This window comes from Carcharodon carcharias, chromosome 15, assembly GCF_017639515.1.
Source record: "Carcharodon carcharias isolate sCarCar2 chromosome 15, sCarCar2.pri, whole genome shotgun sequence".
Taxonomy (NCBI): domain Eukaryota; kingdom Metazoa; phylum Chordata; class Chondrichthyes; order Lamniformes; family Lamnidae; genus Carcharodon; species Carcharodon carcharias.
The window spans coordinates 31,096,941-31,123,676 of NC_054481.1; the positions used below are offsets into that span (position 1 = coordinate 31,096,941).

At 42.9% G+C, this 26,736-nt stretch overlaps 1 protein-coding gene across 2 annotated transcripts; it reads right to left on the reverse strand.

Annotated features, from left to right (window-relative positions):
* Positions 1-1,245: 1,245 nt before the first annotated feature.
* On the reverse strand, positions 1,246-21,751 carry LOC121288637 (tubulin epsilon and delta complex protein 2). Of its 2 annotated transcripts, XM_041207312.1 has the most exons (10): positions 21,654-21,751; positions 19,953-20,051; positions 19,078-19,133; positions 16,506-17,358; positions 15,211-15,264; positions 11,213-11,291; positions 10,424-10,544; positions 8,698-8,799; positions 5,679-5,854; positions 1,246-2,003 (listed from the first exon to the last, which is right to left on the reverse strand). In XM_041207312.1, exons 1-10 carry the CDS (start codon positions 21,677-21,679, stop codon positions 1,857-1,859), a joined length of 1,713 nt encoding a protein of 570 aa, XP_041063246.1. In that variant the 5' UTR covers positions 21,680-21,751; the 3' UTR covers positions 1,246-1,856. The 2 variants fall into 2 exon arrangements, with proteins under 2 accessions (XP_041063246.1, XP_041063247.1); XM_041207313.1 differs by lacking the exon at positions 5,679-5,854 and having other exon boundaries at positions 21,654-21,729.
* Between the last annotated feature and the right edge of the window lie 4,985 nt (positions 21,752-26,736).

Sequence of the window (26,736 nt, forward strand, 5' to 3'; positions counted from 1 at the left end):
TTATCCTAGTACTGACTCTTGGGGAACACCACTGTCTTCCATCCTCCAGTCTGAAAAGCAACCATTTACCACAACTTGCTATTTTCTGTAATTTAATTTTTTTTTAAGCTGACACTGACTCTCCTTTTCCATGAGCCTCAATTTTATGTGGTACTTTATCAAATGCTTAAAGAAATTCCATATAAACAACATCCACTGCATTCCTTTCATCACCCTTCTCTGTTACTTCGTCAAAAATTTCAATTAGATTACTTAAACATCATCTGCCTTTTACTAATCTGTGCTGGCACGACTGAACACAAACCCCTCCCCCAAGCATTTTCATTTTTCCCCCTTGATTATTGTTTCTAAAACCGTACACTCCACTGACGTTGAACTGGCCTGTAGTTACTAGGAATGTCCTTACACCTTTCTTGAATAAGGATGTCATTTTTGCAACTTCCCAATCCCCTGGTATCTCCCCCCATATCTAGGAAAACTATATCAAGCCCTTTCGCTATCTCCATGCCCACTTCTTTTAGCAACCTGGAATACAAGCCATCTGGACCAAGCAACTTATCCAAACCTTGCCAGCCTTTCCACCATATCCTAACTATTAATTTTCACTTCATCTTTTATCTCTACCAGCTCTAGTTACACCAATATTTTCTCAGCATCCTCTTCCTTAGTAAACATTGATACAAAGTACTCATTCAGCTTCTAGCCTTTCTCCTGCACCTCCAAGCATATACCACCTTTCTTGTCCCTAATTGGCTCCTCCTCATCTCTTACCAGCCGCTTAATATTTACATTTTGGTGGAAGAATCTTTAGTTCTCTTTTAGTTAACTGTCGTTCTACTCATTCTTCCTACCAATATGCATCATTTTGCATTTCTCTGTATTAAATTTCATTTGCCACGTGCCTGCTCATTTCACCAGTCTTTGCCCCCCCTTTTATTAGAATTCAGTCAATTGTTATGAACTGCCCAAGTTTTACACTCAAGATTTATTACATCCCTAAATCCAGCCTGTAACTCTTCATTATTCCCAATTGAGCAGGATTAGGAAAGGAATTTGACAGCAACATTCTTATATCACCACACTATCCAGGATCATCAACATGGAGTTGATGGTGCACTTGAATTCTATCCCAGAAGTAATCAGAATCTAAGGAGAAAGTTTGCAACAAAATAGTCCCTTTGGATGGAAAAATTGAGATCTGCTGGACAGTGACTGATCTCCTTTAGATACACACTACTCAGAGAATAAATTTGATGATTTTTAATAGTTATCTGTATAAATCTAAACTCTTTAATCATTTGAATAATTTTTGACTCAATCAGTAATAAAAGTACAAACTTTGTAAAGTACAAGTGCATAATACAAAAGGATATTGTTGAGGATTTTTGTTAAATCGATATGAAAGATGTTAGTGCTGGAATGGACATTCAGTGCCAGGATCAAACATTCCTAGGGCAGGTACAGCATGGATTAGATACAGATCTACACTGTCTCAATCTCGAGTGTAGTATAACATTTTCCATTTCTCATGCCAGCAATCCACTGATCCTTCTCGGGGAGATTGTCCATCAAGTACCAATTCTGGGCCAGTGTTTTTTTTACAGTTGAAGTTGTCCACACTCATTCACAAAAGATTCTGACAGGCATCATTTAGAGCGGACACCATGATTGGGCTGAAAATGAATGCTGGTGGTGGTGTTGGAGGCAACTGATCCATGTGAAATACTCTGTCCTGATCCAAGCTAGTTTCAGGTCATGTCATCATATTAATCTGAATTGTTTAACACATCTTGTGTGCCCAGATCTTCCATACAATTATGGTTGCAGTTTCAGGTTGGCTGGATCCGTTGTTTCAGTCACTCAGGTATATTATCCAGCACCAAGGCAGGGAATTGCTCTCCTCCCTCACAGAGCTGGGAGTACACCGCTCGATAAAGGTGATAGGTGGACTGCTCTGGAGGATTGGAGGAAGACAGAATGGGAAGCAGCTCTTCCGCCATAGCCTGGGTAGAGGAAAAGGAAGAATCAGCCAGACTCAGGCCCGCAACAGCATCTTAAATCTCTATGTTCACTCTATTATATAACAAGTTAAAGAGTATTCACATGCAGATACACTCACCATTCCACTTACACGGCTACACACTGACAGCTGCCTCACTCCTGACTCATGCTGATCATTTAATTGTAGTAAGCACCACAGATTAACCAGTTCAGTCCTTGGCTGCCTACTGCAGCCTCTGGAGATCAGGAGTGGGATTTGTGGCCGATCACAGTATCCCAACTACAACCGCGAATGTCCTCAGCTGAGGTGGAACTGGGGCCACTGTTGTACTTTGCCACTGAGACAGCCAAGGACAATGTACACCCCCAAACCAGCACAGAATAAAAATACCCAAACTATTCTTTTGATATTCAGATTTGAATGCAACGATTAAATTCATTTTGGTTACATTTTTGGCAATGAAAGGAATAAATTGTTTTCTTGTGAACAGGGGTGATTTTTTATTTTCTAATCTGTTCATCTGACATTGAAAGCCAAGCATTGCTAAAAGTGGCAACACAACTTATCCAAACAATCGAGGAAGGTATCGTTGTAAAACTGCTCTCCCCATATTCCAGGGGTAAAATCATTGTAACAAAGATCACACAGTACCAGGAAAAAGATTTTTTTCTTGTTTTATGTGATCCCACCCCTTTTAAATTAATCTGCATTGTGAAAATAAAGCTGCTGACCATTCACTCCATTTCATTCCTCAATAGCACACACATAACAAGGCAGTGAAGTGACCCAGTGAAAGATATCATGACAATGTGGCTCAGTTGGTAGAACTTTCACCAGTGTTAAATCATGGCTCAACAATTGCCCACTTGAAGTATAACTTGAGCTGAGCCTCTGGTGTAGTACAGAACTGTGGTATTGTCTCAGGGGTCAACCGTCAGACAGAAAATTGAAGCAAGGCTTTGTCTCCTGTTCAGAACATGGAACAACTATCAACAGTGTTTGAACATGGCTACTGTTCCTTGCTCAACCAACGTCACGAAGAAACAAATGAACTGATCATTAGTTTTGTTGCTATTTGTGTGACCTTACTGTATAGAATGGGGCTGGCCATATTTGCTCACAAATGTCACCACATGTCAAAACTAACTTCTTGGTTAGGGATCACTTGGAAGACTGTGCCTTGTTCTGGTCTCCCTCACATGGTGGGCAATATTGAGGATAAGGAAAAGGTGCAGGAAAGAACCAGTAGACCAATCATAGAATGAAAACAGCACAAAAGGCAGACATTCAGCCCACTGAGTGTGTGCCAGCTCTCTGCAAGAGGAATTCAGTTAATCCCACTCCACCACCCTCTCTCCATAACCCTGCCAATTTGTTTTTATATATCTCCAGGTGCTTACTCAATTCCCTTTTGAAAGATGAAATTGAATCTGTCTCCATTACATGTAATGATACATTTTGGTATGAAAAATAAGGAAAAGCAATACAAAAGGTAAAATTCTCAAAGGGGTGCAAGGACAGAAAGACCTGGGTCTATATGTACATAAATCATTGGAAGTGGCAAGGCAGGTTGTGAAACCAATTAAAAAGGCATATAGGATCTTGGACTTTATAAATAGAGGCAGAGAGTACAAATGTAAGGAAGATATAAAACACCTTTTCAGCCTCAGCTCCAGTACTGTGTCCAATTCTGGGCACCATGCTTTAGGAAGGATGTGAAAGCTTTAAGAGAGGGTGCAGAATGATTCACAAGAATGGTTCCAAGGATGAGGGACTTCAGTTACATAGATAGATTGGAGAAGTTGGGTTGTTTGTGGCTCAGTTGGCAGCACTCTTGCTTGAGTCACAAGGTTGTGGGTTAAAGTCCCTCACCAGTACTTAAGCACAAAAATAAGACTGAACTTCAATGCAGTACTGAGGGATTGCTGCAATGTTGGAGGTGCTGTTTTCAGGGAAGACATTAAACCATTTGCTTGCTCAGGTGGATGTAAAAGATCACAAGATTCACTCCACGTGATATCAAGAAACGGCTGAAGGCACTGGATACTGCAAAGGCTATGGGCCCTGACAATATTCTGGCAATAGTACTGAAGACTTGTGCTCTCGAACTTGCCATGCCCCTAACCAAGCTATTCCAGTACAGCTACAACACTGGCATCTACCCGGCTATGTGGAAAATTGCCCAGGTATGTCCTGTATGCAAAAAGCAGGACAAATCCAACCTGGCCAATTACCGCCCCATTAGTCTACTCTTGATCATCAGTAAAGTAATGGAAGGGATCATCAACAGTGCTTTCAAGCGGCACTTGCATAGCAATAACCTGCTCACTGATGCCCAGTTTGGGTTCCGCCAGGGCCATTCAGCTCCTGACCTCATTACAGCCTTGGTTCAAACATGGACAAAAGAGCTGAACTCCCAAGGTGAGGTGAGAGTGACTGCACTTGACATCAAGGCAGCATTTAACCGAGTGTGGCATCAAGGAGCCCTAGCAAAACTGGAGTCAATGGGAATCAGGGGGAAAACTCAGCTGGTTGGAGTCGTACCTAGCAAAAAGGAAGATGATTGTGGCTGTTGGAGATCAGTCATCTCAGCTCCAGGACATCACTGCAGGTGTTCCTCAGGGTAGTGTCCTAGGCCCATCCATCTTCAGCTGTGACATCAATGACCTTCCTTCCATCATAAGGTCAGAAGTAGGGATGGTCACTGATGATTGCACAATGTTCAGCACCATTCATGACTCCTCAGACACCGAAGTGGTCCGTGTCCAAATGCAGCTTGACCTGGACAATATCCAGGCTTGGGCAGACGTGTGACAAGTAACATTCGTGCCACACAAGTGTCAGGCAATGACCATCTCCAACAAGAGAGAATTTAACCATCGCCCCTTGATGTTCAATGGCATTACCATCACTAAATTTCTCACTATCAACATCCTGGGGTTACCATTGACCAGAAACTGAACTGGACTAGCCATATAAATACTGTGGCTACAAGAGCAGGTCAGAGGTTAGGAATCGTACAATGAGTAACTCACCTCCTGACTTTCCAAAGCCTGTCCGCCATCTACAAGGTGCAAGTCAGGAGTGTGATGGAATACTCTCCACTTGCCTGGATGAGTGCAGCTCCCACAACACTGAAGAAGCTGGACACTGTCCAGGACAAAGCAGCCCACTTGATTGGCACCACATCCACAAACATTCACTCCCTCCGCCACCAACGCACAGTAGCAGCAGTGTGCACCATTTACAAAATGCACTGCAGGAATTCACCAAAGCTCCTCAGACAGCATCTTCCAAACCCATGACCACTACCACCTAGAAGGACAAGGGCAGCAACAGGTACATGGGAACACTACCACCTCCAAGTCACTTAGCATCCTGACTTGGGTGTACCTACACCATAGGGACTGCAGTGGTTCAAGAAGGTAGCTCACTACCACCTTCTCAAGGGTAACTAGGGATGGGCAATAAATGCTGGTCCAGCCAGCGAAGCCCACATCCCGTGAATGAATAAAAGAAAAGCTAGCTTGACAATAACCAGGTGTTTTCTTGGGTACTTTCTCAGGAGACAGAAGCAGCAGGGGTAATTTGGAATCTCTTACATTGAAACATCCTGGTTCCAATATTGCAAGTGGTTAATGCAGTAGTTGCAATGGGAATGAGAACCATGCATTACCTTTTGGATCTGGATCTGTCTTTGGAGAGTTTGTACTTGAAACCTGAGAGCCTCCATCTCCTTCAGCTCCTGCAGACTGGAATAGAATAGGAGAGGTGCACGCTCGCTGCCAAAACTTTTGCACGTTTTGAAGCTGAGTCTCCAGCAGCTCCCGAACTTTACCCAAAATGCCTCAGCTATTTGTCAAAATAATAAGTAAAGACAGTTAAATGATGGCATGCGAAACTCTCAGCCAAAGTCAAGCAGATTTAAAGGGGCTTTCAGAGCACTTAATCACTAAAACTGATTCCATATTCTGATCCTGACTTAATCTTTGTAAAAACATTTGTGACGAGGAACAAAGTAGCCCTGGTGGGTGATTGCTCAACTGCTGTGGAAAAAGCCACTCAGACCAAGGCATGTCTGCTTCATGCTTGGGCAGTGCTCAATTAGCTGTGTAACTACTGACCTCAATCTCCAGTGGGAACTGTCATTCAGGTTTGCTACTTCTGATCATACACATTTTAGCCAAGGTAATTGCAGCGTATGTGAATATAAGCTGGGGGAAAGTCAGGATCATCTGTGATACCTCTCATAATAGAATTGTTCACTGGCAATCATTGGTGATTGAAAGGTCACTTGTGTGAGACACTGGATGTTTTTACAGATTCATGTCTGATCCAAACATGCAATGGGGCAATGCAGGGGAGTTGTAGTTGAGACACTGGATTGGCTAAAAAGTGATGAAGAAGAGGTACTAGAAAGGCTAGCCCTACTTAAAAGTTATTAAGTCACCAGGACTGGATGGGATGCTCTGGGGATGCTATGAGAAGCGAGGGAGGAAATTGTGGAGGTACTGGCCATAATCTTCCTTAGATACAAAGGTTGTGCCAGAGGACAGCAGAATTGCAAATATTATGCCCTTGTTCAAAAATGGATGTAAGGATAAACCGAGCAACTACAGGTCAGTCAATTTAACCTTGGTGGTGGGAAAGCTTTTAGAAGTAATAATCTGGGACAAAATTAACAGTCAATTGGATAAATGTGGATTAATTAAGAAAAGCCAGCATGGATTTGTTAAAGGCAAATCATGCTTAACTAGCTTGATTGTGTTTTTTTTTAATGAGGCAATAGGGAGGGTTGATGAAGCATACATGATCTTCCAAGAGGCATTTGATAAAGAGAACAAAAGGGCACAGATTTAATGTAATTAGCAAAAGCATCAGGAGATACAAGGAAAAACATTTTCATGCAGCGAGCGATTAAGATCTGGAATACACTGCCCAAAAGTCTGGTGGAGGCAGGTTCAGTCGAGGCATTCAAGAGGGAATTGGATTATTTGAAAAGAAAGAATGTGCAAGGCTATGGAGGGAAGGCAGGGGTATGGCACTGGACCATTTCAAGAGCTGGCACAGGCACAAAGGGACAAATGGCCGCCTTCTGTGCTGTAACAATTCTGTGATTCTGTAATAAGCTTGCCAGCAAAGTTAAAGTCCATGGAATAAATGGGACAGTGGCAGCATGAATACAAAGTTGGCAGAATGACAGCAAAGAGAGGATAGTGGTGAATGTTTTTTTTTGGCCTGGATGGAGCTATATAATGGGATTCCCCAGGGGGTGGTATTAGGGCCACTACTTTTCTTGATCTATACAATAACCTTGACTTGGGTATGCAGGGTACAATTTCAAAATTTGTGGATGACATAAACTTGGAAGTATTGTGAACCAAACCTGTGTTTTAAGGGTTATGAGGAGGGTTAGTGATAGACTTCAAGAGGATATAGGCAGGCTGGTGGAGTGGGCAGGACAGAGGTAGATGAAATTTATAGCAGAAAAGTGTGAAGTGGTACATTTTAATAGGAAAAATGAGGGGGAGGCAATATAAAGTAAAGGATAGAATTCTCCTTCGACAGCACCTTCCAAATCCATAACCTCTATCACCTAGAAGGACAAGGGCAGCAGCTGCATGGAAACACCACCATCTCCAAGATTTCTTCCACAGACTATCCTGACTTTGAACTTTATTGCTGCTCCGTCACAGTGACTGGGTCAAAATCCTTGAATTCCCTCCCTAACTGCAGTGGGTGTACTTACACAATATGGACTGCAGCGATTAAAGAAAGTGGTTCACTACCACCTGCTCAAGGGCAACAAATGTTGGTCTAGCCAGCGATGCTCACATCCCAAGAACGAATATAAAAATATATATAATTCTAAAGAAGGTGCAGGAGCAGAGGAATTTGGAAACAAGTATATGGATACAAATTGTTGAGGCAGGGCAGGTGAGAAAGCAGTTAATAAAGCATAAAGGATCCTGGGGTTTATAGATAGAGACATAGAGTACAAAATCAAGGAGGTTGTGCTGAAACTTTATAAAACAAACGGGTTTGGCCTCAACTGGAGTATTGTTCCAATTCTGGGCATAGCACTTTAGAAATGATATGTAGGTTTTAGAGAGGGTGCAGAAAAGATTTATGAGAATGGTTCCAGGCATAAGGATCGTCAGTTATGTTGACAGATTGGAGAAGCTGGAGCTGTTCTCCATAGAGAGAATGTTGAGAGGAGATTTGATCAAGGTGTTCAAAGTCATGAAATCTGTCTGAAATGAGTAGCCACAAGAAACTGTACTCATTGACAGAAGGGTTGAGAACGAGGACACTGATGTAAGGTGGCTGGCAAAGGAACCAAAGGCAGCATGAGGAAAAACGTTTTTTTTTTTACACACAAAGTCCTTAGAATCCGGAATGCCCTTCCTGAGAGAGTAGTGAAGGCTTTCAAAAAGGATCTTTTAAGAAACAATTTACAGGGCTATGGGGAAATGGTGGTGGAGTGATTCTAGCAGAATTGCTCTCTCAAAGAACCAGCACAAACAGAACAGGTTGAATGACCTCCTTGTAACTATTCTCAAAGTCGATTTACTCCATATCTTTAATGGATGTAACAGAGGCTGCTTGTTGTAACTGGGCCCCAACAAAGTATCAAAACTCAGGTAAATTAACAGCAGACATTCCTGGTGTGGGTTAAAAGATAACGTACTCACCATCCGCAAGCTGCTGAATCTGGTGAATAAGGCTTGCTACAGTATCTTGGCATCTCTCCAGTGTTTGCAGATTCTCATATTCATGTTGCCAGCTGAGGGGACCTTTGACAAACACAAGTGCCATAAGTACAATTATTTTCCCTGCATACTCTCTGAGGGAGCCTAGCACTGAATACGAACACAGATTTTTAAGGATTTTTAAAAACAGGAACAGGCTAGTAGATCAATGCCCCACCAGTACTGCCAAAGGAAATAATTGTTTTGCTTTAACTAGTGGATACTGTCTCTGTTTCCCAAACCAAACAAGTTTAGTTCAAACACCAACAGCTGAGTAGGATTGTTTCATTCAACTTGAAACCTGAATTAGAATATAACAATCATTAAATGTAATATATGTATACTAGGAACATCATGAGAATTTCTGGGAATGGATTAATTACATTTAGTAGGAATAGCTTCTCATATAGTTCAAGAATCTGCCAATTTGATTAAACAGGTCTTGATACTTGAGTTCTCAATTTCTTTCGGCTTCCCTGCAGCTGAAGGCGTAGAATTTGCTGAAAATTTCAAACTTCTTCAACCGAACTTTTCAAAGAATTCCTTTGTTAAAAACAATACTTGTAGAAACACTCAGATGTTGATTTTTCAAAAACAAAAATTTTAAATCAGATGTAGAAAATCAAATTAATAATAGGAGGCAGGCTTTACCAAATACAAAACATAATTTAACAAATATTATCTGAGTCATGAATATTTAGTATATGCGCACCAAATGTATGAATTATCACAATGGAACAAATCAGATCTGTTTGATGAAAAGAATCATTTACTAACTAAAATCAATAAAACAACGTGATCCAAGGTCAAAGACATAAATTGGACATTACATTCAAGGATCAAATTTTGTCACAATTGGCAAAAAATGCTGAAAACTGTTCGATGCCTGAATTCCTTTTCCTCTGCAGTGAGGCTCAACCGCATGGACACATATTCCTGGAAACAACACCAAGTTTGGCATTTGGCATAGATATTGTTTCATTTACCACCAGCCTCCAACCCTCTCTCTCCAACACATCCTTTCTTGTCTGCCCATTTTAATTAATATGATTAGTGTTCCTTTGAGTTGTCCTCTTTTCTCCAACACACATCTCCTTCTCCTTCCTATATCATCAGTGTTGAAATCAGTATTCACTGGACAGTCTGTTATCCAACTCATTCTGCCCAGGGGCTCTGATACTGTGGAACCCCTTTTGTCTCAGTTTATAATTTATAAGCTTGGTCTCACCCAACTGTTTCTTGACTTATCTTCTCTCTCCATTTGCATCTTTGTTGTTGCCCTACTCCAAGGATCCCATCCTTTCACTTAGTTCTTCAATATAAGAAAAATGGTGCAGTGGCTGATGTATCCAAAAGAATCTAGAAATTATGCTAAATTTCTCTCAATTGCTTCAACACAACTATACCAGCAGTTGAAAATATACCACAACCAACCTTGCAGATGAGCCAGCACCCTCATGAATTACCCCCAGTGGAGGCCTCTGGGATATGACTCCATTTTGTTGCTTGCAAATAAAGTCTAAGACTGTGATTCCACTTTTGTTTTTTGGGAACTATGTTTTCAAGTCTGAGATAGAGAGATTGTCCTTTTGTACAACGTGTACTTGGCCTCTAAGCATTTCTCCATGACAACATTAAATAAGTTGCAGATAATTTATGAAGAACATACCTGAAGAATTGAGTAGTGGGTCTGTGCATACATACTGCTCAATACATTTGTAAAGCTCACGGATGTTGCCCAAACGTTCTTCAATCTGTCCATAACTTGAAGTTGGGAGCTGTGAATGGAACTTCACTGAGGTTAAGCAAAAGTTTTGGAAGGTTTTATTGTTGTGTGCTTCTCTCCATTATGCTGGCATGTTAATTGAATTTATGATTGTATTAAGGTGATGGGCATTAACTGGGAATTCACTTAAAATCCTATAGATAGGAACAGATGCTGGGGGGGAATATCATCCCCTGGAATATTACTTTTAATTTATGTTGTTAAGTGTCCTTTAAAGTTTTTATGTTTATATTACAGTGGGGTAGCAGTGCCCCTTTCAAATGGGGCACTTAATTGGTGTTAGGTGCATGAAAGAGGTGTGGCTAGGAACTGGCTGAAACTGACTGTTGGGCTTGGAAGTGCACGTTTGTAATGTATGTCTCTATAAATAAAAGCTTAGAAACGTTTAAAGTTTAGGTTCCAGTTCTATCTTTCAACACCGGGCTATCTGAAATGGAACATAGTGGAACCAAAATTTCTCAATCAGGAATCCATAATGATAATTCAGCTCCCTAACATGATCAATAATCCCTTCAGGACAGTATCTTGTGTTAGCCCACTTTCTACTGGTGTTAATTCAGAAATTCAAAAATTCAACCCAGCAAACCAGGATAGGAAAATTCCAAAAGATTTAACTTTGTGTCTGCTGATTGAATCTACCCACACTTCACAATCTCTGATGTGAAAGGATACTGCTGACTGAATTCTTTGCATGAAGCTTGCCTTCTCCTGGATTTCATCAGTTTCACTCATGGACACTTTCCCCCACAAGCTAGATAACAAAAACAACATGAATGATAGATGTTTGCCCATACCCACCTCTTCCGAACTCTCGCAAAGTTATTGTCATGGTTGGGATTTTCCCATAAGGCAGCTCCTTCTACAGTGTTAGAGGGAAAATTAGGGACAATTTCAGAATTGGAATAAAACAGAGAAGGAAAGGGCTGTCACTCATACTAAAAATAAGCAGCTGATCACTCCTCCTTTCTGTTCAGCCAGGAAATAATGGGGAGACAGTGGCGTAGTGGCATTGTCACTGGGCTGGTAATCCAGAGACCGAGGGCAATGCCCTGGAGACCCGGGTTCAATTTGAATTCAATAAAAATCTGGTATTATAGTCTAATAATGACCATGAAACCATTGTTGTAAAAACCCACCTCATTCACTAATGTCCTTTAGGAAAGGAAATCTGGCGTCTTCACCTGGTCTGGTCTACATGTGGCTCCAGATCCGCAGTACTCTTAAATGCCCTCTGAAATGTCCTAGCAAACCACTCAGTTGTGTCAAACCGCCACAAAGTCAATAAAAAGGAGTGAAACCGGACTGACCACCAGGCATCGACCTAGGCACCGGAAAGGACAACAGCAAACCTGTTAACCTTGCAAAGTCCTCCTTACGAGCATCTGGGAGCTTGTGCCAAAATTGGAGAGCTGTCTCACAGACTAGTCAAACAACAGTCTGACATGGTCATACTCACAGAATCATGCCTTATAAGTCGTGTCCCAGACACCACCATTACCATCCCTAGGTATGTCCTGTTCCAGACAGACCCAGCAGAGGTGGCAGCAAAGTGGTATACAGTTGGGAAGGAGTTGCCCTGGGAGTCCTCAATATTGACTCCAGACCCCATGAAGTCTCATGGCATCCTGATTACCATATACCATCCTGTCCTCCACCCTCAGCTGATGAATCAGTGGTCCTCCATGTTGAACACCATTTGGAGGAAGCACTGAGGCTGGCAAGGGAGCAGAATGTAGTCTAGGCGGGGTCTTCAATGTCCATCACCAAGAATCGCTCAGTAGCATCATCACAGACTGAGCTGGCTGAGTCCCAAAGGACAGAGCTGAGAGAATGGGTCTGCAGCAAGTGGTGGGGAAACAAACAAGGAGGGAAAAACATATTAGACCTCATCCTCACAAACCTGCCTGCCGCAGATGCATCTGTCCATGACAGTAAAGATAGGAGTGAACACCACACAATCATTGTGGAGACAAAGTCCTCACATTGAGAATATCCTCCATTGTGTTGGGTGGCATTATCATCATGCTAAATGATATAGATTATGAACAGATCTAGCTACTGAAGACTTGGCATCCATGAGGCACTGTGAGCCATCAGCAGTAGAATTGTACTCAACTACAATCTGTAACCTCACAGCCCAGCATATCCCCCGCTCTGCCATTACCACTTTGCCAGGGGATCAACCCTGGTGCAATGAAGAGTGGAGGGCATGCCAGCGGCAGCGCCAAGCATACCTAAAAATGAGGTGTCAACCTGGTGAAGCTACAATACAGCACTTGCGTGCCAAACAGCATAACCAGCAAGTGATAGACAGAGCTAAGCCAACAGATCAGATATAAGCTCTGCAGTCCTGCCACATCCAGTTGTGAATGGTGGTGGACAATTAAACAGCTCACTGGAGGAAGAGTCTCCACAAATATCCCCACCCTCAATGATGGAGGAGCCCAGCATATCAGTGCAAAAGATAAGGCTGAAGCATTCGCACCAATATTCAGCCAGAGGTGCTGAGTGGATGATCCATCTCAGCCTCCTCCGGAGGTCCCCAGAATCAGAGATGCCAGTCCTAACGCAATTCGATTCAGTCCACGTGATATTCAGAAGCGTCCGAGGGCACTGGATACTGCAAAGGCTATGGGCCCTGACAATTTTTCAGCAATAGTGCTAGAGACTTGTGCTCCAGAACTTGCTGCACCCCTAGCCAAGCTGTTTCAGTACAGCTACAACACTAGCATCTACCCAGCTATATGGAAAATTGCCTAGGTATGTCCTGTACACCAAAAGCAAGACAAATTCAGCCTGGTCAATTACCGCCCCATCAGGCTACTCTCCTTGATCAGTAAGTGATGGAAGTGCTCATCAGTAGAGCTATCACGCGGCACGTGCTTAGTAATAACTTGTTCACTGATGCCCAGTTTGGGTTCCGCCAGGGTCACTCAGCTTCTGACCTCATTACAGCCTTGGTTCAAACATGGACAAGAGCGCTGAACTCAAGAGGTCAGGTGAGAGTGACTGCCCTTGACATCATGGCAGCATTTGACTGAGTGTGGCATCAAGGAGCCCTAGCAAAACTGGAATCAGTGGGAATCAGGGGAAAATTCTCTGCTGGTTGAAGTCATACCTAGCACAAAGGAAGATGGTTGTGGATGCTGGAGGTCAATCATCTCAGTTCCAGGACATAAATGGTAGGGAGTTCCTCAGGGTAGTGTCCTAGGCCCAACCATCTTCAGCTGCTTCATCAATGACCTTCCTTCCGTCATAAGGTCAGATTGGGGATGTTCGCTGACGATTGCATATTGTTCAGCACCATTCACAACTCCTCAGATACTGAAGCAGTCCATATCCAAATGCAGCAAGACCTGGATAATATCCAGGTTTGGGCTGACAAGTGGCAAGTAACATTTGTGCCACACCAGTGCCAGGCAATGACCATCTCCAACAAGAGAACACCTAACCATCGTTCCTTGGCATTCAATGGCTTTACCATCATTGAATCCCCCACTATCAAAATCTTGGGGGAGGGCTACCATTGACCAGAAACTGAACTGGACTAGCCATTTAAATACTGTGGATACAAGAGCAGGTCAGAGGCTAGGAATCCTGCAGCAAGTAACTCATCTCTTGACACCGCAAAGCCTGTCCACCATCTACAAGGCACAAGTCAGGAGTGTGATGGAATACTCTCCATTTGCCTGGATGAGTGCAGCTCCAACAACATTCAAGAAGCTTGACACCATCCAGGACAAAGTAGCCCACTTGATTGGCACCCCTTCCACAGAATTTAACTCTCTCCATCACCAACGTACAGTGGCAACATTGTGTACCATCTACACGATGCACTGCAGAAACTCACCAGGCCTTCTTAGAGAGCACCTTCCAAACCCATGACCGCTACCATTTGGAAGGATAAGGGCAGCAAACACATGGAACACCACCAACTGGAATTTCCCCTCCAAGCCACTCACCATCCTGACTTGGAACTACATCACCGTTCCTTCACTGGCACTGGGTGAAAATCCCGGATATCCCTTCCTAACAGCACTGTGGGTGTACCTACGCCACATGGACTGCAGCGGTTCAAGAAGACAGCTCACCACCACCTTCTCAAGGGCAATTAAGGATGGGAAATAAATGCTAGCCTGGTCAGTGAGGTCCACATCCTGCTAATGAATAAAAGTAAGTAGAGAAGCATTCTGTGTACCCTTCCTCTTTCTACTCCACTTGTTATTACTGGGAAAGGTCAATGGGTGAAGGAGGGGAAGATGATGGCATGCTGGTAATGTCACTAGCTTACTAATCCAAAGGCTCAAGTTAATGCACTGAGGACACAGGTTCAAATCCCACCATGGTGCTGGAATTGAAAATTCATCGACTGTCATAAAAACCCACCTGGTACTTTAGGGAAGGAAACCTGCTACTCTTATGTGTCTCCAGACCCACAGAAATGTGGCTGACTCTTAAATGGTCTAGCAAGCCACTCAGTTCAAAGGTAACTAAAGGTGGGCAACAAATGCTGGCCTTGCCAGTGATGCCAACATCCCATAAAAGAATTTAAAAAGTCAAAATATAGCTTTAAAAAACCCCAAAACATTGAAATCTCTGAAACCTGTCGAGGTGGGGTGTCCAGAACTCATGTTCAGCTTCTACAGCTCTGTTCCCAAGGTTCTGCTTACCGTGCATTTCTGCTTTGCTGCTTTCTCCACTCTAAAGGAAGTTTTAGCGTAGACCTGTGAAGATTTGAGGATGATTTACAGTTTGCAGAGAGTACATCAACATCCAATATAATTGTGTCAACAAGGAAAAGCTGTTAATTTCTCAAATTACAAAAACCAGAAGAGCAGAACTCAGCTGTCCAAACCCTTGTCTGCAGAAAATCCAAGTTGCTCATCTTTTCCTGATTTACACTTGCCCCCTATTGCCTAACACACTGACTCTTAAACTTGTTCTTGTTCCCCCGGCTTTGCTCCACTTTTGCTCAGCTATCTCCTCCAGACTTAAATCCACCCCCCTGTCCTCTCTCTGCCCCATCTGTGGCACAACCTTTAGCAGTCTCAATCTTATTCTCTGAATCATCCACCTTAGGCCCCTCCCCTCCTTTAAGTAAAGCTTGGCACAGTTTACAAACATTCCATAATCTCCCACAACGCCTCACACTTGCTCCTTCTTTTCTCTATGAAACACCTCAGAATATTAAAGAAGTTATATCAATATAAGATGGCGAGTTTGTTGACAGAAGCACTGATGCTGCAGTTACACTTTCAAAAATCAAAGTCATAATAAACTGTGCATCATTTGCACATTTTTTACTTTGAATCCTTATTTAATTTTAATCCTGGACCTTCAGCACCCCCCAATGGCTGATGAAGCAACTGCACTTGCTGTATGGTACTGAACCAGAAGGGTCAGCAGCTGCAAGTCAGATTCTTGGTCTCTGGTGCATTTACTGGATATGCCAATGCAGCATTAGGGGCAATGTAACTACCCACAGCAACCCTGGAGGGGAAATCAGGCTCCCACTATGAGCGTCTTAGACAACACTTTGGGATTGGACATGGGGAGGGGGTTAGCCTTCACCCAGAACTTTAACACATGCCACTGCCATCAGAACAAGAAACGCAGAACAAAAAGAAAAACTAAAACAGAAGGAATGGAGACTTTGGGGATTACAATAGATTCACAGTCACTCAGCCCATATGCCTCAGCCACATTAAATCTACTTTCACATTCTCGTCCTCTGCTCATGCATTCTCTCCTGTCAAATAAAGTCCCTGATTAACTTAACTGCCTTATTCAGATCCCCAATGCAAATTACTCAATTCATAAACAGATGTAAAATACAGCACATCAGAACAAAACAGACAAGATATTCCATGAGTGCAGCTGAAATATTTATCCTCAAGAAGACCAAACAGATGAGCACTTGTTAAAAATAAAAGTGCAAGTGAAGGTAAGTTTCCAATCTTCTTACCCACTTTCCTGAAGGGTGAATAATTTGGGTTTCTCCGTGGAAGAACTTTCATCCTGGGGCACGTTCTCCCTAGAAGCACTCAAGTGCACAGATTCCTTAATATAATTGACTCTCCGCTCGCTAACGACAGTGAATGCTAAGGTGGGAGCAGTGTCTGTATCTGCAGGAGTCTGTACACTGTGAGGTGTGACACTCTTTGGAGCAGTGTCTGTGCCCACAGGTGTCTGTACACTATTTGGTGTTACTGTCCTTGGAGCTGATCTTATGGACAGGAGCCTGCTTTGTCGAGTTCTGCTTCCTGCCCTGTCAACAGAGACAGTCCGTTTTGTATGTCGTGTGCCAGCAGTTTGAACTACACTGGATTGAGTGTGCAACGAGCCTCGAGCTAACTGCCCCACAGCCGAAGGTACTAACTTTCTCCTCACTTCCAGTTTGGTTTTATGTGGAACATTCAATGTATAAGACACTGGTTTGCTGCGGGAGGCCACCTCTGCTGTGACCGTCCTCCCAGCAAGCCTATCTATCAAATTACTCGGTTGAGTAACACTCTCCTTACACTCTGGTGCTGTAACTTTGCCACCAACATTGTTCATGTTGGCACCAGCTACCTTGTTCTTAGAATTTGGCCAAAGTGTCCTGAATAAAATGTCTGCTGAAGGTTTAACTCCATTGCTGGCTGCTGGTGGCTGTTTGGCAATACCAGGTCCTGCGACAGTTGGCCCTGTTCTGCCCTCAGGGGTGCGTGGTTGGATCCCAAGCACATTATAATGGGTTTGTCGGATTCGTAAGGCTTTGGCCAGAGCTCTGTTCAACACCTCCAGCTCCTGCAGCTCCTCAGAACTACAATCATGGTCTGGAAAAGAAGAACAGAAAATGAATTGAGCTCTGAACTCAGGCTCTCATTCTGCATTGTGTTCAACAGAATGCTAAACTCCGTGGCTTGTTAATCTACTGTAATCATTCAATAGACCAGTAGTCATCAGAACCCTTTGCCCATCTTTCCGCAGTGATCCTCAGAATCCTCTGCCTATCACCCCACAGTGACCCTCAGGAGCCTCTGCCCATCAACCCACAGTGGCCCTCAGGAGCCTCTGCCCATCAACCCACAGTGGCCCTCAGGAGCTTCTGCCCATCACCCCACAGTGGTAAGTACACCTTCTTTGCTCATTTGGGAGAGATTTGGAGTAGAAAATCGGCCAGTTGGGGGAAGGTTTGCTCTATGCATTTTGTGCTATAAAGGGATCAACAAATTGTTACACATTGCAGAGAGTTAATTGCCCAGGGAGCTTAGCTAGGCTCAGTGACCACTCAAGACATCAATGTGTGAGTGGAGGAGTGAGGGGGGATGGTGATAAAGGTAAAGAATCTCAGCTCTCCAAGAGCAGCTGTGCCTGGCTGGACTTTGTAACTAACCCACACAGAGGCAGCCCTGAAAATCCCCTCAATCTATAGAGATAGTTAAGAGTTAAGCAATTGTTGTCCCAAAATCAAGCACTGTGGTTCAAGAGAAGTTTAAACAATACCTCTTACATCAATATTGGGAGAACCGCTAAAGAAAAAAATCCAATGAAACCAGGGATGAGTTCTCTGAACTGGAACATTGGAATTCCCCAAGGCACAGGGTTTGGCCCCCAAACAAAAAACTCTTTTTAGGGAAAAGGTTTGTGAAATTCTTAAGATAAAGAACATTATTGCTAAGAAATGCAGAAGCCATCAGTCACACTTGAACTTGAAAGAAACATTTTAACAAGTGAATGAAAAAGGAGACATCTTCAGTTAGTATTAGACAAACTGAGGAGTCACATCACAATGCAAACAAAATCGTGCTTCTAGAGAGAAAAAGGAAAAAAGCAATTGTGTGAGATCAGTAAGCAAACTGGATATGCACAAATAGTCTCTGCCAGAAGCAGAGATCACAGGTTGTAAGGCTGTAGACAGCATTACCAGGGTTTGCAAATGAATCAGACACCATATTAACATTTAAGACTAGATTTGATAGGAAGATAAAAGGATGTGGGAACAGAGTGGATACTTATGGGATTAGGATATTGTTTTGTGGATAAATACCAACATGGAGTTGGTTGGGCCAAAGATTTGGTTTCTGCATTGTAGAGGAATAAGGTCGAGGAGCTGAAAGGCCTGGTCCTGTTCCTGTGGAACTCTATGCAAAGTAAAATCTGTGGTATATCAGATGCACAGATCACAAAGCCAAGAAGATTATACATAGAATATGAGGCATATTACACCACAAATGGAGTATAATGTTGTTTTATCCAAGGTATTTACCAAAAGACCAAGTACTTGAGCAGGGTTTAAGGAAGGGCAATGAGGAGGATGCAGTTAATTTCGTAGCTTTCAGAATTCACAAAATACAAGAATTCATTTTGGAATTCTTTGCAACCAAAGTAACAAAGCTGTTAAGAGGCAACTATTGCAGGCAAATATTGAGAAAGCAGAAAGGTGGTGCTGTCATCAACCAGAAAAGGGAGTCTCATGAGATGGAGTTTTCAGGTTCCTAAAATATGCACTTTCCCCCATAAGAGATCCCTGAAAGATTCTCAGCCAGCCACACCTGTCTTGATGGCAGTGGCTCCATCGTTCACGGGGTTCTCTCCAGCACAGGGATTCCTGAGAATAAACATCAATAAAGCTGTAATAATAAACACAAAATGCTGGAAACAAGTTTGTCTTTATTTATCCAAATGACTTGATGATTTGGGGACTGTAACACTCTGCTTAAACATTACTGACTATACACAGGACTTCAAACAGGGGACCTAGAATTTAAGATAGGCTCAATCAAACTCTGCACCAAAGCTGGATTTTAAAAAGGGATGGGGGTAAAATTCTTCAGTGCACAAAATTTAGTACAATAAGTATTTAGGGTAACACAGTGTTTTCCACTTTACATCCACATCAACTTCTGTGCTAAACTTACATCTGAAACAATTGTACTCCTATGAATTGTGATGTCTGGAACACAAGTGCATTTCACTTCTGAATATGGTTAAGAGACTAGTAGTGATCTGTTCACAATTATATTGCTGCTTTGAATTAAGGCAGACACCAGGATACAATAGATTTTAATAATCCCAATTCGCCTGAGAGTCGGAATCAAATCCAAGACCTCAGCTTTTCCATACACAATCCAAGGTGCAAATGAACAGTCCAGGACCACTCGACTCTCCTGCTCAGTTTGTATAACACTAAGAGGGAGGGGAAAATCCGGCCTCTGGAGGAAAGGGGCAGTCTACCCCCCAGGAGAGGGTGGGGAAGAGTCTGGCCTCTGCAGGAGTGCCACAGGAGGTGGGGGGGAACCAGTATCTAGGAACCAGGGACTGGCTGAATTAAGTTGCCTTTTCTGGTCATGTATATTTCTATCATTGGGAGACAATAGGGCATGACACATTCCACGTAATAGAATTAAAACAAATTGGACAGTCATACCAGGGTTTCAGCAGCTTGCGATAACTCTTTAGCTCATCTTCGAGCTTTCTCTCTTCCTCTATACACTCTTTAATAGCTTCATCCAATAATGAGGAAAGCCTGTAAAGCATTCAACCATTAGATACTGCAGAAAAAATCAACGCAAAACCCACCTGATCACCAAAACAATTTGATCATGAACTTACTCTCAATTGATATAATCAATGTCCTCCCAAAGCTAGAACAAAAAAATAAATTTAAATCCATATAATCAGGTTGGGGTGAGGCTCATATTTAGAATAACAGATAATATAAGAACATATGAAATAGGAGGAGTAGATCAGTCAATATGACCATGGATGATTTCTACCTCAACTCCATTTTCCCACCTGCTCCCATATTCCTTGATTCCCTACGAGACCAAAAATCATCTGTCTCAGTCCAGAATATATGCAGTGATGGAGCATCCACAATCTTCTGGGCTAGCAAATTTCAAAGAATCACAACATTCAGTGAAAAAATTTCTCCTCATCTCAGTCTTAACGATTGAATCCTTATACTCAGAATGTTTTTACATTCTCCAGCCAGGGGAAACAACATATCAGTCATTTCATTTAGAACACCTTGCACTCTGATGGCATGCTGCACTGTGAGGGGGTGCCGCACTGTCAGACGGCTACTGAGAGGGTGCCGCACCGTTGAAGAGCAGTACTGAGGAAACAGCACCGCACAGTCGGAAGGGCAGCACTGAGGAAGTGCTGCGCTGTTGGAGGGTCAGTACTGAGGGAGCAACGCACTGCTCGAGGTACGTCATCCTGATGAGATATTAAACTGAGGCCGTCTGCCTTGGTTAGGCCACACTTGGAATATTGCATGCAATTCTGGTCACCACATTACCAGAAGGATATGGAGGCATTGGAGAGGGTGCAGAAGTTTACCAGGATGCTGCCTGGTCTGGAGGTTATCAGCTATGAGGAGAGGTTGGAGAAACTCAGATTGTTCTCACTAGAGTGATGGAGATTGAGGGGCGACTTGATAGAAGTTTACAAAATTATGAGTGGCATGGACAGAGTAGATAGTCAGAAGCTTTTTCCCAGGATGGAAGAGTCAATTACTAGGGGACATGGATTTAAGGTGAGAGGAGAAAACTATAAAGGTGATGTGCGGGGCAAGTTTTTTACGCAGAGGGTAGTGAGTGTCTGGAATTCGCTGCCAGAGGAGGTGGTGGAAGCAGGTACGATAGTGGTGTTTAAGAGGCAACTTGACAAATACATGAAGAGGATGGGAATAGAGGGATACGGACCCTGGAAGTGCAAAATGTTTTAGTTGATGGGCAATATGATCGGCAATATGAAGGGCCTGTTCCTGTGCTGTACTTTTCTTTTCTGCCTTCTTGGGTGTATGTAAAAGATCCCACAGCACCATTTTCACAGGCGAACATGGGAGTTGTTTCCACAGTGATCTGGCCAGTATTTATTCCCCCCAACAACACCACTAAACAGATTATCTGGTCATTATCTGTGGGAGCTTGCTGTGTACAAGTTAATTGTCGCGTTTCCTAACTTCCAACATCTCAAAAACACTCCACAGTCCATGAAGCATTTCGGGGTGACCTGAGGATGTGAAAGGCGCCATAGAAATAGAAAACCGCGACCATGGGTGAACAAAGGCCCCGAACAGGGAGCGGGCAATTTGCAGGTTACGGGGAATGAAGCGGATTACCTCAGTGCCCGGGAGGCCGGCAGCATGACCGTGAACCGAAATAGCCCTGTTAGCGCCTTGCACTGCGCAGGCGCGGGCCCGGATTCCGGCAACTGTTGCTAAGCAACAGACCGCAGCTCCTCCCGCAGCCGCCACAAAGTGTCGCAAGAACAGAGGAGAAACTCTTAAAGGGACATACAGGAAGAGACTCTCAAAGAAACAGGCAGGGAGGGACCCTTAAAGGGTCAGGCAAGGACACCCTTAAAGGAACACGCAGGAACAGACTCTTAAAGGAACAGGCAGGGAAGGATCCTTAAAAGGTTAGGCCAAGAGACCCTTAAAGAGACAGGCAGGGAGAGATCCTTAAAGGGACAGGCAGGGAGGGACCCTTAAAATATCAGGCAAGAAGAGACCCTTTAAGAGACAGGCAGGGAAATCCTTGAAAGGACAGGCAGGAAGACCCTTACAGGAACATGCAGAAAGAGACTCTTAAAGGAATAGCCAGGGAGGGATCCTTAAAGGAACAGGCAGGGAGGGATTCTTAAAGGAACATGCAGAAAGAGACTCTTAAAGGAACAGGCAGGCAGGGATCCTTAAAGAGTCCAGCAAGAAGGGTCCCTTAAAGGGGGTCAGGCAAGAAGAGATCCTTAAAGAGATAGGAAGGGTGAGATCCTTAAAAGGACAGGGAGAGACCCTTAAAGGGTCAGGCAAGAAGAGACCCTTAAAGGGACAGGCAGCAGGGAAAGATCTTTACATGGAGAGACCTTAACGGGACAGAGCAAGAGAGACACTTAAAGAGACAAGACAGGAGATATCCTTAAACAGACAGCAAGCTCTGGCCAAAGCATTGATCACCATGGAGGGAAGTGCTCACTTACAAATATCTGATTCCCCTCAGGCACCTGAGTGAGCTCTTGGTTCCAGACCAAACCTGAGAGCTAGCCACAGGCTGTAGGACCCAGGCATACCAGGCTTCTGCATGGAGATGCCCTTTTAATCAAGTGCTCCCCCTGAACTTGACTTCAATTTATGGAACACTCCTATACAGCACCAAGCTCTTCTCACTTGTCACCCCTGTCCTAGCTGACTTCAGTACCACAAGTTTAAAATTCTCAACCTTGTGTTTTAATTCCATGGCCTCATCTATCCCTCTCTGTAACTTCTTCCAGCCCTACACTCCCCCCACCTCCAAACTCTGTCTTCATGCATTCCCAATCCCTTCATTGATCCAATACATTATTTTGTATCCAATACATTATTATGATAAGCCAAAAAGACGTTCTACCTATGTGTAATGTGGCGCAGAAATTTCAGTGCCAGTGTGATGCTAGGTACGTGGGCCATACATCCCAAAGACTGGTGGATCGTATCAAACAGCATGTCCCTTCCACTGTTCACAACGGGCAAGGTACAGACCATACCCAACCAGCCCATGCTTGCAAAGCTCAAAACAGTGTCCAACATTAGATGTCATTCTGCAAATAATATGTACACACATTGCACCTGTTTCAGCTGGACAGAATAAATGACAGCCATCTGCTGGTTCATTCCCCAGGGCAATGCCTTGACCAATCAGAGTCAAGCTGTCTGGTTTAAATTTCAAACAATGCGTGGCAGTTCACTGTCTGTCACAATCAACTGGTGCATTCTCCATGGCAACACCTCAATCAATCAGAGTCCATATGCCAACCAATCAGCACTCTTCTCATACAGTGTTCCCCCTGACATTGGTATTTTCATGTGAATTGTCCTGATAAGTTTAAGACGAAAAGCTTTGACAAATATATAATTTTTTTTTCAACACTACATTATTTTTAAGAAACAGTGCCCACAACAGTGGGTAAGGAGGTGGGTTGAAATTCCAACCTCTCAATTACTTCAGCTAAAACAGCAGTTCATCTGGATTTTGCAACATTTGTCAGTGGGAGAGGAAAGCAGAGAAAGATTAGAAATGTAAAAAAGAGGGAGTTCAGCAGCACAGAGCCACATCCTTGGCTGTAAATTATAGGATTACTGACCTGTGATAACTCCTTGGCAAGAATTCTGAGGAGGAAGGAATATCCAAGGAGTCCATCAGAAAATTAAGCAGGGTTTCTTCCACTGATTGGTACCGAGTGATCCCTGCTTGAAAGTTTTTTGTGTGAACAGCCTCATAACTTTGTGAAGGAATTTCTCCTGCCCTCTGTTCTAAATCTCTTACATTTAGTTATGTGTTTATGGGGTCCCTCATTCTCAATCCCTCAGCAATTGTATACAGCCTGACTCTATCCTGTCCCATTCTTTCATAATTTTAAACACTTCTATCATACATAACCTACATTGTTACAATTTTCCATATACCAGGCAACATTCTAATGCATCTGTGCTGTACTCTGGCTAAAGCCTCAATATCCTTCCTATTCTGTGGATCCTAATACCACATAGGCCTCTGAGGTCTTATTTAGGTGTTATATGGCCATGATTATCTCATGGCTTTTATGATAAAGCCTAACATTCTGGTAGCTTTTTCTAAATGGCTCATCAACCCAAAATGCTGTCTTCAATGTCGCACAAAGCCCTCTGCTCTCCCACAGTCTTCAGTGCCAGTACGGAAAAAAATGTGAGGGAACAGCGTAGAAGGAGCTTTACCCTAAACTGTGCTGTATCTGCCCTGGGGGTGTTTGATGGGGACAGTGTAGAAGGAGCTTTACTCTGTATGTAGCCTGTGCTGTACCTGTAGTACAAGGGTCTGACATATATAGGGTTAATGTGGGACTGAGTACAGTACCACCCAAACAGTGATGTAAGAGAATACATGACCTGTACCCAGGGTCAGTGTAGGGTTGGACAGAGCTGGGTGCAGGCCTAAGTATGGAGCTCATAGCTTGTACCCTTTACTCTATATCTGTAAATAGTTCTAGTAATAATAAAGACCTACTGTTAACCTGCTAAAGACCACGATGTCTTCATCAAACCTACCGAGATGTAACCCCATAACAGGACCTACCCTGGGAATATTTGATGAGACAGTGTAGAGGGACTTTACTCTGTATCTAACCCATGGTGTAGCCAGCCTGGGAGTTTTTAATTTGACAGTGGAAAAGGATTTTACTCTGTATCTAACCCATGCTGAACCTGTTCTGTATCCAGCATTTGAAGGAGTCACATGTGCTGTAGATAAAGGGGGACCGGCAGATGTACTTTAGATTTCCAGTGGCATTAAAGTGCCACTTTTCAAGGGTTATTGCAGAAAATAAAAGCTCATGGTGTAGGGGGTAACAATGGCATGGATAGAAGGTTGGCCAGCTAACAGGAAGCAGAGAGTTGGCATAAATGGGTCTTTTTCTGGTTCTCAGGATGTGATGAGTGGTGTGCCACAGGGATCAGTGCTGGGGCCTCAACATTTTACAATTTATATAAATGACTTGTGTTACGAAAGTGTAATAATTTTCATATTATTCTGGTTTGTTGTAAAGTAGGTTAATGGGTGTAAGTGTAGATGGTTCAGTTTGTGTGATTTAATTACCTTGGGAGTCAGGTAGACTGCAAACATGAAATTATCAAAAGAAGTTAGGCGTAGAAATGTACTTGAAATGCTAATGAGTAAACATGAATGCCATCTTAGCATTAAAGGCGTGAAGGGAATTTGCATTTTAGATAAATGAAGGATTGTTTGTATTTCAAAGGGATGTTAGTTGTTTACAATTAGCCAAATAAGCAAGGCTAAGCAGTGTGTTTATTTTTCCCAAAGGTTACTAACAATGTTGGCAACATGGAAGTTTTTATATTATGGGAAAGATACAGTTCCAAAGATATGTGGAACAATAGAATTTACATATTAAAGAGAGAGAAACATATATAAAGAGAATGAAATGCTATGTTGGAAGCCACGTACAATCTAACAGGATTATGTGAACAGCCTTGAAGAAGCCTCCAGCCATTGGTGCATAAGTCTGTTATATCCAGTAACAAAAGTTGGAGTAAGCCATTTGGAATTCCACTGTCAAGTGGGTACTGTGTTAACTTGCTGTTTTTTAAAATCTGACATCTATTTTGGACTGTTGCCTTAAAGGAGCCGTGTAACTGGGAGTCAGGTTAATTAGGAACTTTAAGGGTTGTTATAGTATTAAATAATTGTAGTCTTATGTATGTGCTTGAAATCTTTCCTTCTATTAATAAATATTTTAATTTAATTTTTAAAATCTCTAAAGGTCTTGGTGGACTCATTACTTCTGAATTCAGTGCACAGATCTTCTGGTATTAAATACAAATTGCAAAACCGTTGTGATACCATGGCTAAGTTTCCCTTGTGGATTTGGTCCGCCTGGTACACATCATCTGCCATGTTATAACACTTGGATGAAGGACCGCAGGAATGGTGGCTAAATTTGCTGACAACACAAAGACAGGTAGGAAAGTAAATCGTGAAGAGGAAGGCTATAAAGTGACATAGATAGGTTAAATGAGTGGGCAAAGATCTGGCAAATGGAGTATAATGTGGGCAAATGTGAAATCATTCATTTTGGCAGGAAGAATAAAAAAGATTATTATCTAAATGGTGAGAGATTGCAAAGCTCTGAGATTCAGAGGGGTCTGGGTGTCCTAATGCATGAATCACAATAGGTTAGTATGCAGGTACAGCAGGTAATTAGGAAAGCTAATAGATTCTTATCATTTATTGTGAGGGGAATTGATTACAAAAGTAGGGAGATTATGCTTCAGTTGTACAGGGCATTGGTGAGAACACATCTGGAGTATTTTGTACAGTACTGGTCTCCTTATTTAAACAAAGATGTAAATGCATTAGAAGTAGAAAGGTTTACTAGACTAATACCAGGAATGGGCAGGTTGCCTTATGAGGAAAGGTTGGACAGGTTAGACGTGTATCCGCTGGAATTTAGGAGATTTTGACAGGGTGGATGTCGAGAGGATGTTTCCTCTTTTGGGAGAATCTAGAGCTAGGGGTCACTGTTTAAAAATAAGGGGTCGCTCATTTAAGACAGGGATGAAGAGAAATTTGTTCTCTCAGAGGGTTGTGAGTCTTTGGAACTCTCTTCCTCAAAAGATGGCACAAGCAGAGTCTTTGAATATTTTTGAGGAAGAGCTAGATAAGATTCTTTATTAA

Bases quoted from the DNA above. Each gene is read 5' to 3' on its own strand.
- LOC121288637 (XM_041207312.1), bottom strand. From the start codon at position 21,679: ATGCTGCCGGCCTCCCGGGCACTGAG. The intron at 20,052-21,653 runs GTAATCCGCTTC...AATGCTTTACAG, and splicing joins CCGGCCTCCCGGGCACTGAG to GCTTTCCTCATTATTGGATG. The intron at 5,855-8,697 runs GTGAGTACGTTA...TTTGACAAATAG, and splicing joins GATTCAGCAGCTTGCGGATG to CTGAGGCATTTTGGGTAAAG.